Source organism: Galleria mellonella, unplaced genomic scaffold (assembly GCF_026898425.1).
Source record: "Galleria mellonella isolate WM207_F2 unplaced genomic scaffold, CSIRO_AGI_GalMel_v1 utg172, whole genome shotgun sequence".
NCBI classification, from domain to species: domain Eukaryota; kingdom Metazoa; phylum Arthropoda; class Insecta; order Lepidoptera; family Pyralidae; genus Galleria; species Galleria mellonella.
This window is the reverse complement of record NW_026442015.1, coordinates 1864609-1882592: the sequence shown is the minus strand read 5'-3', so window position 1 is coordinate 1882592 and position 17984 is coordinate 1864609. Positions and strand designations below refer to the sequence as shown.

General features: G+C 36.4%; 1 protein-coding gene across 1 annotated transcript in view; it reads right to left on the bottom strand.

The window, feature by feature from the left end:
• The window catches only part of LOC113514466 (protein son of sevenless-like), a 40903-nt gene that overhangs the window by 5236 nt on the left and 17683 nt on the right, over positions 1–17984 (bottom strand). The window contains exons 18-35 of the mRNA XM_052893150.1: positions 16977–17222; positions 15137–15232; positions 13042–13224; positions 12058–12220; positions 11222–11343; positions 10256–10375; positions 9683–9776; positions 9143–9283; positions 8534–8669; positions 7477–7536; positions 6689–6863; positions 4827–4959; positions 4023–4101; positions 3062–3133; positions 2057–2133; positions 987–1066; positions 382–397; positions 155–211 (exon numbers count right to left, since the gene is read on the bottom strand). Coding sequence (XP_052749110.1) covers positions 155–211; positions 382–397; positions 987–1066; positions 2057–2133; positions 3062–3133; positions 4023–4101; positions 4827–4959; positions 6689–6863; positions 7477–7536; positions 8534–8669; positions 9143–9283; positions 9683–9776; positions 10256–10375; positions 11222–11343; positions 12058–12220; positions 13042–13224; positions 15137–15232; positions 16977–17222 — 2050 coding nt within the window. The remainder of the gene's footprint in view (positions 1–154; positions 212–381; positions 398–986; positions 1067–2056; positions 2134–3061; positions 3134–4022; positions 4102–4826; positions 4960–6688; positions 6864–7476; positions 7537–8533; positions 8670–9142; positions 9284–9682; positions 9777–10255; positions 10376–11221; positions 11344–12057; positions 12221–13041; positions 13225–15136; positions 15233–16976; positions 17223–17984) is intronic.

The window sequence follows — 17984 nt, the reverse complement described above, 5'->3', positions numbered from 1 at the left end:
ATTTGTCCTATAATACGAATCAACCGTCGTGGTTATTTCCGTGTGTACTCGTTACAATGGATTCACCAGTGGCCCGCCAGCGTATACCAACAGGGCAGACGGGGATGATGTTTCATTTTGATACCATTAAAGTAACTACAGGTGTTTTACGCACGTGTTATTGTGATGCCGCCGTTGCAGTATGGTGGAGTGCGCGGGCCGCAGCAGCTCGGGCGCGGGCGGCGGGCGCGGCGGCGCGGCGGCGCGCGCCGCCGCCGCCGCCGCCGCCGCCGCCGCTGCCGCCGCCGCCGCCGCCGCCGCCGCCGCCGCCGCCGCCGCCGCCGCCGCTGCCCGGCGCCGCGCCCGAGCTGCCGCACGGGGACACGCCCGCGCCGCCGCTCGTACTCGCCGTCGACGACTGTGTGTTTAATAAACATAACATTTTAAAATTTAAAATAAAAAAAATAAAGAGAAAAGAACTAGTCGTAAATATCTGGTATGGAACCAAAAAATAATACATTAATTTATACATTAATGTATTATTTTTTGGTTTACACAAAAAAGTTGTTTCAAGCACACTTATAGTTGTGGTTAACCGTACCACGATTGATTTTCAGCTAGCTGTAACTCCCTAAATTATGATCTATAAGTTCATAATTTAAACGACTAGTTATCACTTGTGGTTGATATACATACATGAATAATAATAATCTTTATTTGCGAGTGAAAAACTTTATACAAAAGTCATCTGTATTCGTGCTTCTGCCATCAGTTGTGCTTGCATCACTGTTTTGATTCGATGGATGAGATATTATAAAGAAATTACAGGGCACAAAGACAGCATCATTGTCGTAAGGAATGGCAATATATGAGGGGCACAATGGACGGTACGGTCTGTGATGTACTGGGATGTGATGTGGATAGAGGAGGACCTTAAATTCTATATTAAAAAGGTGTTCATGTCTTTATAACAGACGATAGCTACCAATCAGCATATTTAGACTTACCAAATGTACAGGGGTAGGCGGTGCGGCCGAATCGCGTCGTCGCCGCGGCGGCAGAGGAGGGGGAGTACCACATGATATTGCTGGAAGAAAAAATTACTTCGCTGATTCTCTTATCCAATATTAATGGAATCGTAAAGATCGATCCTACACATAAGATTATTTTACAATAAAAAAAAAATATTAAAACTAGAAATAAGTAATAACTATATAAATCTGTTTGTTAAGTAATCACGTGAGTGACAAAACGGATTTCAAAGAAACTTTTAATTCACTAAGTATTATATTAGCCTCGCTTAAAAACGATTATAAATCAGAATGAGACACAGATTTGCGGATCCATGATATAAAATCACGTAAAGTATAGAAATTTTTGTTAATTAGAGTTTAAAAAGACGTTTTCTAGATGGTGTTAATGCTAATCAATATTGAATCTAATCAGGAATTATGTTTATTTAGACTACAACGCTAAGTAGATACCATAGTTAGTTGATTATCAAAACATATACTAAAACTACTTTCACTACTAGAATTGTTTCATCCTAATGACATACTATAAAGGACAATTTTCAACTTACTTTAAAAAGAAGGAAGTTCTCAATTTGATTGTATTTTTTATGTTTATTATCTCAGTAGGCCTACCATGAAATGATTTCTGAAATTTTGAGGACGAACGAAACTTCGTGTTAAAATTACATAATACATGCCGTATAAAATTATTAAAAATGTTAAAATATCGTTCCTATGGACTATTAGGATTTATGATGAACGAAACGTTAAGCTCCATTTACTGGGTCGATTTCGGTACGAACAAAAACACGAAATTAAACCCGAAAATTCGGAATTTCATTTTAAGACGACTACCAGTTTAGTCCATCAATAAAAAGACTTCGGAAATTATTTTTTATCTGGAAGAATATACTTACAGATTTGTTCCATAGAAATTTTACCATAATCGGTTCAATAGTTCAGTTTTTAAAACAAAATAACTTGTTTGTCATAATTGAAGTCGGTTCTTTATTGTGAGACACAATCTTTAATTTCAATAAGTTATTATAATGTAGTATACGTACGATGATGCGGCGTGAGGGGTGGCGCGGGAGGTGAAGGGGTGGGCGCTCCTCGCGAAGGAAAGCTAAACGCCAGCGACCTGGAACAAAGTCAATAAATCATTTATTTGCATAAACATAGGTACAGGTAGTTATTAATTAGGTGTTGTATAATATATAGAGCGCTGTTTTGCCGTCATTGGGCGTACAAATGTTATTATTACACGATATCCGTTATATTATAATTTTTACTTATAACAATTACAATAATAAATAATTTATGTCAATTTAATTTACTACATTTAATCATAAAAACTTCAACATGATCAACAAAATACCTAGTAATGTATTTAATATTTTTATTTTTTTTTTATTTTTAAAAATTATCATCATGTACTCATTAATAGAATAATAGGTCTTATGCACCTACAATTTCTTTCTTTCTTGAATATATGTGTATGATTTATATCCTTAATACATTCTTGCTATTTATTGTAAGTTTTTAAACCCATACAGAATATACTATTATTGGGATTATAAAGTAATCATGTCATTATGTTTTATGATTAAAATCCCAATGGGATCGGTCCTGATACGTTCTCTATCTCTAGAAGTGAAATTGTAGTTTGATATTGGAGCGAAATTTTTCTTCTAAGAATCAGTATGAACAATATTTATAAAAAAAAAATTAAATAATTCTACTGATGACTAGTGGTAACTATTGTCTATGGACATAAACGGCAATCTGAAATTCAATCACCATAAATTTAAAATCAAATTTTCGTTTTCGAAACAAGTCTAAGCAATGGCACATTAGAATCAACCTCATTGTTGATCAATACAGGTATTATAAAATTAACACAATAGTCCAAATTTCATAAGACATGTAAGAAGTTACAAAAGTAAACACGGCGACTGAAAAAAAAATTAAGTCTATATGAAAATGTTTATTCAGGTTCTACAACGCGTTATTTATTGCGTTTAAGGGTAAAAAAGAAGTTGTTGATTTCCTTATAAATAAATACATACCTGTCGGAATGTACTATGGGGCTGACAGGTGGCTGAGGGGCCGGAGATCGCTTAGGAGACATCGCTGGCATCCTTTAACAAAACATACACATTATTACATTTTTTTCCTTTTTTATGCATTTCAAAATGGTAAACAAACTGACGGCCCACCTAATGATAAATAGTAACCGTCGCCTATAGACATGAACAGCATCATGGACATAACAGAGTATACTTATCGCCAATGATAAAGGGAGACAGGGATCGATAGTAATGGGGTCTAACTCATCCATTGCTATCAATATCAAGTCGACCTCCACGAGGCTCCCCCTGGAAACCATCGTGGTTAATTCTAGCGGAATTCGTCACGAAGGGCCAACTGACCTGCTTTCATCCTCACCTATCATCCCTCACTGGTGCCCTGCCAGCGTATACCGATAGCGCAGGCACTGCTACCATTACATTATCACCTATTAAACCCCCTCCCCCCATGCGTTGCCATATCCTTATCTACTTTTTTTTAGATCAAATAGAACCTTACACTTGCTGTCAGTATGCGCTAGCGGGGTGGTGGACCTGAGGGTATTAGTACTAGGGGAGAGTTCATTGTCGTTAATTACTGCAAATAATTCTATGTTATTATGCACACATAACAACAAATATATTAACAGATCAATAAGAACAACTTTTTACGCCTACATTGCAAATAAAATTAAACAAATCACACATGAGAGGAAAGCACGAGGCTATTTTCCAGATTGCCTTATGTTGTAAACAAAAATATTTATGTATATTTTATTATTTTCTATTTAACAATTTATTTATAATCAATATTTTGTTCAATGAGGATTTATATATGTCCACGGCAAACAAAAATGGGAAATTTACAAAGTTTTATAAAGACGAGCCACAAAAAAAATAACAAACGAATTGAGAATCTACTCACTTTGAAAGTCTTTTAAAAGTATATTATGTAAATTACCTGAAGAGATCGTGATGTTTGGGGCTCGGTATCGGCCGATCGGGCGGTTCGGGCGGTGGGTCGCTACTAGACGATATTGCTGAAACAAAACATGCCAATGAGTTTAACTGGCAACATAATTATACTTTGTGAAGGAGCGACACCTGCCATATCTTTATGCCACTTACTTTTTGAATACTGACATAAAATAACATATTGCCATTCTCTAATATGAACAGAGATCCGCCGAGTGTGCCACATTACAAGAAAACTTACACTGCGTCGTTACCGATCTTCTATCAACCGAAGTTGCGTCATTTACGAAACATATATTGGCGCGAGTGTTTTGCAGCACTACGTCGACGTTACGTCCGATTTTGCGCGTACAGTAGCCGAGAATAGATAATTCTATGCAATTATTCTATGCAAAAAGACCAGAGGGAGACTTTGTACAAAAGTCGTTTGCTTGGGTACCTCTGTCCCATTCGTGTTTCAACCGTGAAGCAATTGTGTTTACATGGCTGTGTTTCGGTTTGAAGGATGGGATATGGCGTAAATTTACAGGGTACAGAGGAATAACACCTGAGTCCTCAGGAATGGCAACGCATGGGGGGTATCATGGGCGAAACAGTATACTCTGTCGTCCATGGTACTGCTCATGTCTATAGGCGACGGTTACCACTTTCCATCAGGTGGGCCGTTAGCTTGTTTGCCATTCTAAATTGTATAAATAAAAAAAATTGACGTATTGTTGTTCCGTCGCGGACGACCGGCGACCGAAGAACGGCCTAACGTGGCGCTTTCCAAAGCAGTTAACACACGTACAGTGCGGTGAGGAGGGCCGCGGAGGTAGTACTGGCGGCCGCTCGCTGTCGGCGCGGGCCCCCGCCCCCGCCGGCCCCGCGCCCCCCGCTGTCCCCGCACTGCTTCCTCGCGGCAGCAACGGAGGGACGAGTTCCTACACAGAGATAACAGACACTTATTATAATACTAGTTTTGGACCGCAACTTGGTACATGTGAATTTTGAATGTAAACAACCATTTCTAATTAACGTATCAATATAAAATATACACCAGATGATTGTAGTAATTTTTGTGCGATACCGAAACAAACATATACAAACAGACAAAATTCTTAAAATTGTTACTTTGGGTTCTAGTGCTCTTATTAAAATTCTCATATAAATGTTTCGTAACCCTTTGAGTGCCGACGAGCGCCATCGCGCTCGTGTGCATTGCAACTAAAAGTGTCACGAGCGTCATAGCGCTCGCGAAATCAGTCGCTGTTTAGCTTGCTATAAAAAAAATATTAAAATTGGATAATTTTTGGAGGAAATAAAGTTTTTTTAGAGACAAGGGTAAATGACATCAACACGACAAAGATTTCTTTGGCATTTTAAGTAGATATGAGTAAAAATCAATGGCACTAAAAAGGTTAAATATCTTCTATGTACAGACATCGTTAATGTGCAATTTTATTATGTAAGAAAAGTACCTTAATATGCTTTACAAAAAAATTACTTCACAGTTCATGATTTCACATTCACATTCCAATAAACGACTAGATATTTTGTAGATACACCACATTATAGCGGTGAATGATATATAGCAATATCTATCATTTTAATTACAATATCTAATAACGAATATGTTGTATGCGTAAAGTTTGTTATCCAAAAAATAATATTGGACTTTTAACATATTCAAAACCATCCAATTGATATGAGCGATATCGAAATAGGCGATGACCTTTTTTCCGCCATCAATGTCCAGAAGAACCCAATATATAGATATCAGAGCGATATCCATATTACTCATGCCTACCACATTTTAAATTTAAATTTAGAACGGGGAATCACTCGCTTACATATATACAAACCTAATAGCTAAAACAGGGGGGAAAGGGATTGTTAGTAATGGAGACTGAGCTGATTGCTAGCAATATACCCAACCAGGTCGACCTCCTCGCGGTTCCCCCTGGAAACTATCATGGTTACTTCCTGATGAATTCATCATGATGGACTAACTGGCCTGTTTTCATTCTCATCTATCACCCTTCACTGGTGCTCCGCCAGCGTATCCCGTTGGCGCGGGCGGGGTTACCATATCATTTTCACCCATAAATAAAATAGCTAAAACAGGGGGGAAAGAGAAAGTTAGTAATAGAGTCAATTAACCCCATTACTAGCAATATACCGTGTCAAGTCGACCTCCATGTGGTTCCCCCTGGAAACCATCATGCTGAGTTCCAAAGGTATTCAACACGATGAGCTAACTGACCTGCTTTCATCCTCACCTGTCATCTTTCAATGGTGCCCCGCCAATGTATACCGATAGCGCAGGTGGTTACCATTCCATTATCATCCATAAAAAAGTAGCTTAAACACCCCTAAGCTAACAAAATGTAATGGGGGGGAAAGGGATTGTTAGTAATGGAGACTAAGAATCCCACTGCTAGCAATATACCCAACCAGGTTGACCTCCTCGCGTGTCCCCCTTGAAACTATCATGATTAATTCCAGATTCCAAATTCCATCATGATGGACTAACTGGTCTGTTTTCATCCTCATCGATCATACTTTACTGGTGCCCCGCCAGCGCATCCCGTTAGCGCAGGCGGGGTTACCATTCCATTTTCGTCCAATAAAAAAAAAAAACAGGATATAGTGGTAGTTGTAAAGGCGGACCTGCTCGAGCCTGCGGCCGGCGAGGTGGTCCGCGCTGCGCGAGTAGAACAGCTCAGCGTCGACGATGGCGCCGCGCGGCGACAGCGCGGCCGGCTTGCGCGGCGCCACGCTTTCCACCACACCCGCCGCACCCCCCGCACCGCCCACGCCACCCTGCCCGCTGCCGGAGCCTTGTCTGCACCAATCACGTACGGATTTCATTATAATCTACTACTGTATACCACAGTGTATAAATTATCCTATATGCTAAGTTTCTTTCTTCTTTTCCATTCCCGTGGATGTCGTAAGAGACAACTAAGGGAACTTAGAGATCAGGGGATGGGTTGCAGCGGCCCTTATAAAACATCATAAGTCTAATTGTGGTTGCTAACCTGCTATGTTCAATACAATTAACGGCTGATATGATGATGATGATGTGCTAACCTACCCGCGTACCAAATTTCATCCAAATCCGTTCAGTAATTTTTGCCTGTAAACAATAATCATCCATCCATCGTTACAAAATTTTCCCTTTAGCAGTGAACTATAAAAAAATGACAAAAGAAAAAAACAAATTCATACAAAGGTGTTACAGGTTATTCTGCCTAAAAAAGTCCGTCTGTCAATAATAATAATAATAATAATACAAACTCTCGCAATTATTATATTTATTTTTATATATTTGGCACAATTACTAAACTAAAAATGTACGTCAGAAAAGTATTTTAAAGAACTGATAAAAACAGTATTGTACAAATGTTGTATATTCACGTCATTTATGACTTAATATAGGGCGCAGAAACACTTACCTATCGTGACGGGGAGAATGCCGATCTCGTGGTGACGGTGGCTCATCTCGACTCGAACTTCTGTAATACATATAACATTAATATACAAGTCTTGATAGCAATTAAAAACTTTCTGATAGGAATTTATCATCTAAGTGATGATAAATTCCTATCAGATTCGATCAGATGGGATATAGCTACTTTCAGCGCATCTTCGATCGGCAACTGAGATCATCTATGATCGGCAACTGAATGTAGCAGTTACATTTAATATACCTTTAGTATCCTATTATCGATCCCATGAATACCTACTTACAAACGCGACCATATAACGTGAACATTTGCCGATGGTATGGTACATCACATTAGAAACCACACGGATCTTCAACATAGTGTAAATGAGAGTAGCAAATTTGATTCTATTTGATATATTAGTATTCCATTGCGGATGATCAACGACCAAATACATGCTGAATGTGGCACTGGGGACTTTGTACAAAAGTCGATTGCTTAGGTACCTCTGTCCCATTCGTGTTTCAACCGTGAAGCAGTTGTGTTTGCATGGCTGTGTTTCAGTTTGAAGGGTGGGATATGGCGTGAATTTACTGGGTACAGAGGAATAACACCTGAGTCCTCAGGAGTGGCAACGCATGGGGGGTATCATGGGCGAAACAGTATACTCTGTCGTCCATGGTACTGCTCATGTCTATAGGCGACGGGTTACCACTTTCCATCAGGTGGACCGTCAGCTTGTTTACCATTCTAAGTTGTAAAAAAAACTGGCTTTAGTGTGATCTAATACATAGTATTTTCACTTGGGTAAATATATTATTATAGCTTATTTCTATCATGAAGCAAAATATGCCTAAGTCTAGTTAAAATATAACGCAACCAAGTGTCCATCTCTCTCCAAATGTCCAACCATCTGTAATAAAAGAAGTGTTACAGTGCACTTCTGTCCTCAGAAGTTACAATGCAAGTAGAATTCACAATGTTTTGTGATGTTCATGTATACCATATACCATCAATTTGTTTGCCATACCAAGGTGCATAAAAAAAATAAAAATGATGTAAGTACTTGTTATGCGAGCCGGCCGCCTGCTTGCGCGAGTCGAACAATGCGAGCCCCTTGTCGAGGAGACTCAGCGGCGGCAACTGTGAGAACGCACGCTCAGGCCGCGGGCTCACCACACCATCCTGACTACCGCGGCTACCTGCGAGGGAAGGGACGCGTCATTTAAAAAATATTCTCACCCTGTACTGTTTATAGTCCAGCACAAACGAGACACATTTTATCTGTAAATAAAATTTCCATTTATATTCGCCTCATGTATGTAGAACAAGGCTTTATATCGTTTAAAAAGAAAAGTTTATTTATACACATAATATCCATCGTCTACAGGATACATTAACGAAATTAATTTCATGCTTGATAAACCTAATTTCAGGAAAAATTTTTGCGTTTCGATTATGTTTACAATTAATTCATTGTGTGATACATCAATTTGTTAATTAAATTTAAATTTGCAATCTGTTAATATAATTCATGTGAAAGTTTCGTATAAATAAAGCAAAATAATAAATCATTCAGTACCGATAATCTTCTGAACCTATTATCTTGCCACCTCATGCAAGTACCATATACTCGTATAAAGTAGACGGGCTACAATATATAAGCGATGCGTACCTCTGTGATCATCGTTATGATGCAATTGCAGAGAGGAACCGCTGGTGTTAGTGGTATTGGCAAGCGTGGAGGACGTTATGGACGCACCCGATCCGGCGCTACCGTCCCACGAGCCGCCAGTTGGAGACAATTGGGACACACCTGCAAACACACGACTATATCATATCTCAGAACTTAGGCCCTTTAAGGGAGAAGAGACTCTTAATTATTGTTAGCAACCCCATTGCTAACAATGACTAAGAATCAATAGCAATATATCCTATCATGTTGACCTCCACACAGTCCGAGAAACTATGGTAATTAAGTTCTGGTGAATTCATGATGGGCCTACTAACGTGATCTCATCCTCTCCTATCATCACTCACTGATATCCTGCCAGCACAAACGTGAGCGAATCAAACTCGCGACCATTAATAATGTAATATTAATGGTACCATTAATAAGGTAATTCGTTAAATCGCTACACCACCAAGGTCATCGTAATTAATATTTTTATAAGCGAAAGCTTAAAATAAAAAAATGATAATGTAAAATACATACTGAGATTATCGTCAGCAGGCGCGGCGGCGGAGTCGTGATGAGCTCTCCGAGAGACCTTCACCTGCTTCAGGGATAGCTCAGGGTACTTGCGGGGCTGTGGGAACATTAAATGTTTTTTTTTTTTTTTTTTTTGTCGGAAACAACAAACATAGTAAGTTCATAAATTTATACTAACCCCACACATAAATCGATTTATTACTTTATTCAAACTGCTTATTTTGTTGTTTAAACATGAGTTTAAACAACAAATTAAGCAGCATCTAATAAAAATGTTGAAACAATCTAAATTCCAGCTACAGTACTTACCTAACTGAACATCTTATAGAAGCTTCCTGGTTGGATACAGTTACTCATATTATAAATACTGTAAGTATGAATCCTTCATTTTGAGTCTTTTTCATTAATTTTATGATCCCTTTTTTGTTTATTAATTGTCCATTTACCATAAGACCATGATATTCAGATTATGTCTTAATTCAAATATGTATGCAGTGTTTAAGTTGCTATATAATAATCATTATATAACCGTTGAGGAAACTAAAAAATAGAATAATATTACAAAAAGACACTCACAAATTTAGGCATCTGTTTGACTGGCTGACGCGGCTCGATCTCCAGACTCTTTGCGTACAAGTAATTGGTGATCTCATTGTCGTCCATGCCCGGAAACGGATCCAGGGACTCCAAAAACGCCTGTAAGAAAACATTTGTACTACTAGTAATGATCGAGCGGTGACGCCCTCTGACGTAAGTGTGGGATGTACCTTACTGGATTAAGAGTAACACTTACGAGCCTTCCGAAGTATGAAATAACAATTTTTTTAATAAATCTAATATTATCCTATACCATTAAATATATGAACAGAATGATTTGAATTAAGTGATGGAAATACTATCAGTTTTTTTTTATCTATCATATCTTAAAGTAAGCACCTACATTAGATTTTACTGTATATAAAATGTTGATCATCATCTTTGAATATTAGATAAAAAAAAATTATAGATAGATAGATAGATAGATACTCTTTATTGTTTCCTCCAAAAGATTACAATAGTAAACTTATTATAAATATAAATAATTACAAGAAATAATCACAATGAGAAAACAATGGGCGACCTTATCGCTAAGAGCGATCTCTTCCAGGCAACCTTTGGATGGAGAGAAGTAATTATAAACAATTTGGTAGGAGGCATGATAAAAAATTTTGTTAGTTCTAGATATGGGAGATGTAATACATATAATAATATAAAAATTATATTTAATAATATAAAAAAAATACCTCTCAGTTAGAAGTATTATGAATTATTATCCAATAATTATATGGAGTGACTACATTTTTGCGCATGATACCACACGCAACGGAAAAAATTTATACTATTTATTTGAAATTAAACTGTACAATATTTAGATAAAAACTGTCCGGATTCTTTATATTTTTAATTGCACCACTATAATAATAGAAGTTTCCAAAAGCTATTCTATATAGATATTATTTTTCCAAAAAAATAACATAAAATCATATTAAACAATAAGCATACCCTCGTTTTAGGCTCGACTGTGAGACAGTACGGCTGATTCTGGTATTGCTGTATCTCGCCGGTGATCTCCGCTACTTTCCGACGTTTGGAAAAGTTGATCAGCTCAGAATTAGGCAAGTAATCTGTGGATATAGAGAAATATTTAAATACATTATTTAAAAAAATATATTGAAGTAATGTAGAATGTCCTTAGTAAGTCTAGGTACTTGCAGTTCTTGCACTCCAGCGCATTCACTAGGTAGTGTGTGAGAATTGACGAGGTTTATTCATAATACCGGCAAATTTCGCGAGAAATCTGAACCAATAAAAAAATTCCGAAAAAAAGCTAATGTTTCATTATAAAACTCAGGACTCCTTTCTACACAGTCTTGCAAAGTTTAATCGAGTAGTATTATAGAGTAATATAAATTAATCTACAAAAATTATATGACATTATTTTACTCATAATCTCGTATTGAGGTCGATTCTGACACGCCATTTCTCCAATCTAATCTAATTATCGTTTCATATATCATTATGGTTCAGTTTTTTACTTTTTATGTTTGTCAAATTTTACGTACTCATGTTTCTTGCAAATAAATATTCACAAAACGTGTCTCTTAACCTAATATATTAATTTAATAGTTTCGCGAAATTAGTATTTTTTAGAGGATCATCATAAACTAAATTTATAATTTTACTTAAAACTAGTAGAAATTTAGTTCATATTGATCCTTAGAATCAAGATTTCTCTGTGGTATTTAATGAAAATTTTTACATTGGAGATTTTATCTATAAATTACGGCTGTACGAGTATTTCTATGTATAATGTGGCAGATACTCAATGAAAAACGTACCAAGATTGCCCTCCTCGATGTGCAGTATATTGGTCAGGTACATTCCGAAGAACGGCACGCATGGTGGGTTGATGGAGCGAAGTCGCTCCTGGTAGCGCCGGAAATGGTCCGAGTTCAGTTCCCGAAACTCGTCTAGGGCACGAATGAGCCGTATCGGTACCAGCTGTATGTAAAATAGAACATCGTAACTTCAATACTAAAACATCACTCAAAGAGACCATACAATTAGTGAAATTACAATAAGTGTAATGAAAGTGAGTTTGTTCGATACCTCTTAGTGCCTTAACAGCTTAACCAATCACTATGAATTTTAGTATAAACAAGTAAGAAGGGATAAAAATTTATGAGTATGTTTGAATAATAAGATGATACAATATAAAATTTAATACTCAATTGTGCTTGATGTCTAAGCTTAGCTAAACGTTTTTGAATTTCCAATAGTTAACAAATAGACGACAATCCTAGATTAACACACAATACTCTTTACATTCACAATAATATTCACACAGGCTTACCTGGTCGCAGATTATTGTATAATGCAGTCACTCATATAGAATGTAAACACAAGTGATGGAGTCATCACGTCACGCAACTTACAATAGGTAACAAATCGATGTCCCATCTGATAGAAAATGGCAATCTTCACTTATAGACATGAGCAATATCATGGACAACACAGCATACACTATAGTTCCTACAGTTCTAACTTCACTGCTTAGTTGAAATATATGTACCAGTACTAGGAGCTAAACTAAAATGACCGTATATGCTTGGGTGGCGTGGTAATAGGTGTCATAAAAGTATCTTAAACATCACTAAAGCCTAAGTGCAGTTGCCAACTCGCATAGAAAGCGTGACATCTACTGGCAAAACCCCCCTTATGTGGGAGAGATCTACATTCAGTTGGACAGTTCAGTTCACGTGAACAGTTAACGGCTGAAATAATATGCTTGGGGGATATCAAAATATAAGTGAATCCAGTACCTGAAAGGTAGCTTTCAGCCTGTGCACACTAGCGCTACCGCAGGCAGCGACCACGGCGAGCACTCCGTTGAAGTTATTGAGATCCCGCAGCGCCACCGCCACCTCTAGCAGTCGGCACACCACCCCCACGCGCTCCTCCAAGTTTTCACTCTCCACTATCCATTTCTCCATCCATCTCGTGAACTGTATATTGAAAATAAAGATATATCAATTGACAAGTCTTTCTTTATCTAAATGTCATATTATCACTTAATTGTAATATATTTAATATAGCAACAATATTTTACATATATGAAAGTGTATGTTTACTAACATAATATATGTTTTTAACTGTAATTAAAAAAGATTCGTATAATATTATTTGCGTAAATAAATGGAAAACGTTTTATTAAAGATATAGCACTTCTTTAAGAGTAACTACTACTAGCTACTAGCATAGTAAACTCAATTCTGAAGCACTGTTCTCTGAAAATATCCCCAAAATTAAAATCTCGATTCGATATCACAATATAAACCTTATTTTATGGATCAGTATATAGAAAATTTTCAATAATGGATTTTAGACAAAAACGTCAAAGTAATCAATTAGACGATGTAAATTGTGCTATGTCTGCAATATTAAATTGGTTTACAAATAAAATTTACACTTCCTAATGTAAGACTAATAAATACACAGTTATTGCTTAATGACGAAATAGTAAATTTTGTTAATGATACAGTTTTTTTAGGTATAACAGTGGACTCGAAATTACAATGGGGGCCCCATATTTCAAAATTGGCCAATCAGTTCTGCTGCATATGCAATTAGAAGAATTAGGCAATTAACAGACGTGGCGAAAACTTGTATATTTTAGTTATTTCCATAGCATAATGTCTTATGGCATACTGCTGTGGGGTAAAGCTATAAATACTATATTTGTTTTACAAAAGAGAGCCATACGTTCTATTTATGGTATGGGTTCAAGAGAGTCATTACGTCAGTGCTTTATCAAATATCCTCACAGTTACTTCACAATACATTTATGAAAATATTATGTATACACGGAAGAACTTAGCGAGTTTTAAAAAACTCAAAGACTGTACAAGTAGAAACTTACGCAATATAAATAAGCTTATTTTACCTAAATGCCGTCTGCACAAAATCAGTAATTCATTCTATGGTAATTGCATAAGATTTTATAATAAACTGCCGGAAATTAAATCTGACAGACAAATCTTATATTAAACAATTTTTATGTAAGAAAGCCTTTACAGGATAGACGAATTCATAGATGACAACATATCAAGTAAATAATTAGTTTATTAGCATACAACGTTCTCATTGCTTTCTTGATTTAATTGATTAATTTTAGAAATATGAAAGCGTAATTAATTGCAATTCTTATGTAAAATGTGAATACTATAACTATCAGATGGCAATTGTGAGTTTTGAAGTGTTTTGAGTTCATGCTCACTAAAATGTCCAGACTTGTGGCGGCGTGGTGGGCCGGGTCATTGGGCTCCTAAAATATGGTCGAGCGCAGTGATGGCTGGCTCATCCGTCATACTCGTGAACGGGTGCTGCTTGTAGGGACTGGTCTGCTCTAATCACTATGACTGATTTCCTCTTATTAATTGTTTAACCAGTTGGTTATGTATTCAATTTTTTTTTTCTTTTTGAGTATTTAATTGAATTAGTGCTAATTGGTGGTTTGTATTCACACAATTAAACTTAAAAATGTAAAATAATAATAAAATTATTTAAAAGAGCATCACGCAAGTTTCTTGCTCGTTCTTCTTGTGATGAGACAGCTTTCCGAACGAGCTGTAAATTAAAAAAAAAATGTAATGACTTTTCAAAAGTGCTTCAATGTAAGTTTATTTGAATAAATGATTTCTATTCTATTCTATTCTATTGCAATAAACTGTAGAATAGCGCTTCAGAATCGAAAATCATTATCATTAAAAACTCGACAATAACGAAAAAAAAATGTGATGACTTTTGGCAGATTTTCATCAAAGCTAAAATCATTCGATTAATCAGTATTTCAAATGAAACATTTAAAATTGAATTAGTCAGAAAGGAAACAAGTTCATAAAACTAATTACAACTTACATTTGTGGTGTGTTTAATTATTCTAAGTAAATTGGGGCTAGATTTTTCTTTGTCTTTCTTGGTCCATACTGCACCCACCAACTCTGAAGGACGCACCTGAGTACACAAAAAAATACTAATATAGTACATTACTGCAGCGGCCAGCAACTGAGGCATTGATGGACGAACGTACAAATGTGGGCCGAGGTGTAACCGAGGCACACATACGTGAGTCCAGCAATGTCTAATTGTGGCCAAGGCTTGTATAGTACTTTTCTCAAACAATGCGCGGAAATAAAAAACACAATTTTAGTTTTTAAATTCAATGACGAATAACGAACAATAATAATTTTTCACGCGCCATAATGTTCCCTTGTTTTTTTTTCAATAAACAGCTATCTATTTGCAAGCCAGTTCGAAATTTAAATAAAACCTTGTATTAGTTACCTCCTCGGTAGCCATGTTTCGAAGTAAAAGGTCATTCCATTTTTAAATTACAGGACAGATATGAGTTTACATAGTAATTTATTTGGCCGCAAAACACGACAGATATGGATTTTGATATAACTTTTGCCGGCCGCTGCCCGCATTTATCTTGGCCAGTACGGCAAGATTATCAAAATAATGCTCACATTTCCAAGCATGTTTGAGAAATAGCTATTTTCTGATAAATGAAATGATAAACAAGCAAACGGCTCACACAATGAAAAGTGGTAACCGTCGTCTATACAAATGAACGGGACAACATACATCGTAAAATATACTGTAACACCTATAGGACAGATAATACTATACTTGTACCTATAGCACCGTTCAGCATTGCCATTCTTAAAAATTATTGTTATGCATCTATATCCTTTTATTTCACTGCCATATCTCACCATTCAAACTGAAATGGTACGAAGGTACTGTTGCTCCATGATAGAGATATGGATGGAAAAAGGGTACCCAAAAAAAATACTATTAAATTAAAATTTTGTGATACAATGTTTTTATTTAGATATGTAAACATACAGAATTTACAACAATATTATTTTTAAAAGAAGCAAACCTACAACAAATGTAAGAAACTTGTACAGTCGAATATCTTGTCAGTTATCTGCTAAAAATGCTTCACCAATATACTATACATGACTAAAAAAATATATGTTTGAATAATGGATATTATTGTTTGATATTACATGGTGAGGATCAGCCTTTTAACGAGAATAACGGACAGACCTACACTTAAATGAAAAATATATAATATAAGATAAATCTATAATTCTCAATGTCCAAGAATTGAAATGACTAACATATAAATTTTTCTATTTTTGCAACATCACACACAGATTAATATAACTGGTTTTTTATCTGCTACATTTCCAGTTGTATCAATACGTGATTATGTTTTACTATATATCTATGATTGAATCTGAGATTTCTGAATCTGGGTCCCAGTTCTACTGATTGATTTTTATTCAAGTTCGATTCTTTAAAATTAAATATCTTGCAATTAGTATGTGATTACCATAAATTATTAAAAAATTACTCTCAAAAGTGTTTATAATTACTCTTGCAAAGGTTGTGTGGAAGAGATGGCTCTTAGTGGTGTTATCTTTCCTTGCAATTGTTTGCAATTATAACAAGTTTACTACTGTAAACCTTTGGAGGAAACAATAAAGATAGATAGATAGATAGATAACCTTTATTATCAGTATTAAAAAAATAAAAAAATTAAAACAACAAAGAGAAAAAAAAGCAACTAATGTTGCTGGTAATAGGAGCCGTCTCAGCTGTTGCTATATATGTACAGCTCCAACGAGATGTACCTATATAGCGCTGAAGTATAAAGTATATGTATGTATTTATATGGTCCCACCTGGCGGTAGAGCTGGAACTCGAGCAGCGTGAGCTGTCGCGCGAGCTCGAGCGGGTGCAGCGCGAGCGGGTGCCAGGCGTGGCGGTCGGGGTCGGCCACGTGGCGCACGACGGCCGGCGGCGCGCGGTTGAACACGTGCGACACGTGCGACACGTGCGACACGTGCGACACGCCGCCGCCGCCGCACCCGCCGCACCCGCTAGCACCCACGCCGCCGCCGCCCTCCGGCTCCACGCTCTGTCCGCTCTGAAACGGACACAGCTTATTAATTTCTCGTTGGCTTAGTAGAGATTTTATAAGATAAAAATGAAATGGTAACCTCGCCTGCGTTATCAGGTTACACTGGTGGGTTACCAGTAAACAGATAAGTGAAGATAAAATCAGGTCAGTTGACCCATTGTAATTTGTAATAATAATAATAATAAATAATTCTTTATTAAGATTACCAGGACCCACTTTTTATATTTGACAAATTATTATAATTATATAGTTGGGTTCTTTCTTTTTTTTTTTTTTTTTGGTGTGTATAAACCAGAAATTAACAATGATAATATACAGGAGTCACTTGATCGTAAAAAAGTACGCGTACATTGGTAGCAGAAATCCCTATTAATCCTCATTGCTAGCAATCTCTTTTCGGGAGGAAAGGAAAATAGAGGAAATTGATAATAATAGAGTTTTTTTAATGAATAAAGATGACTTGTTACACCCGCCTAAGCTTATAATACAACGGCTATGCACCAATAGAAAATAAAGTGATGATGTTTATCATCAAAACCAAGTCTGATTGACTTGCCCATCATGGCAAATGTATTAGGAAAAAGTTATGCATCAGTATATAAGGTATCCTATATGTTAAAATTAGAATACATATTGCACATGTACCAAATGTAACCCAAATCCATTAAACATAATTATCTAACAACATACAAACTTATTAATAATATTAGCTTCAAGGATAAAAATGTTAAAGTCGTCCTGACAGGGCATATTGTTAGCAATGACAAC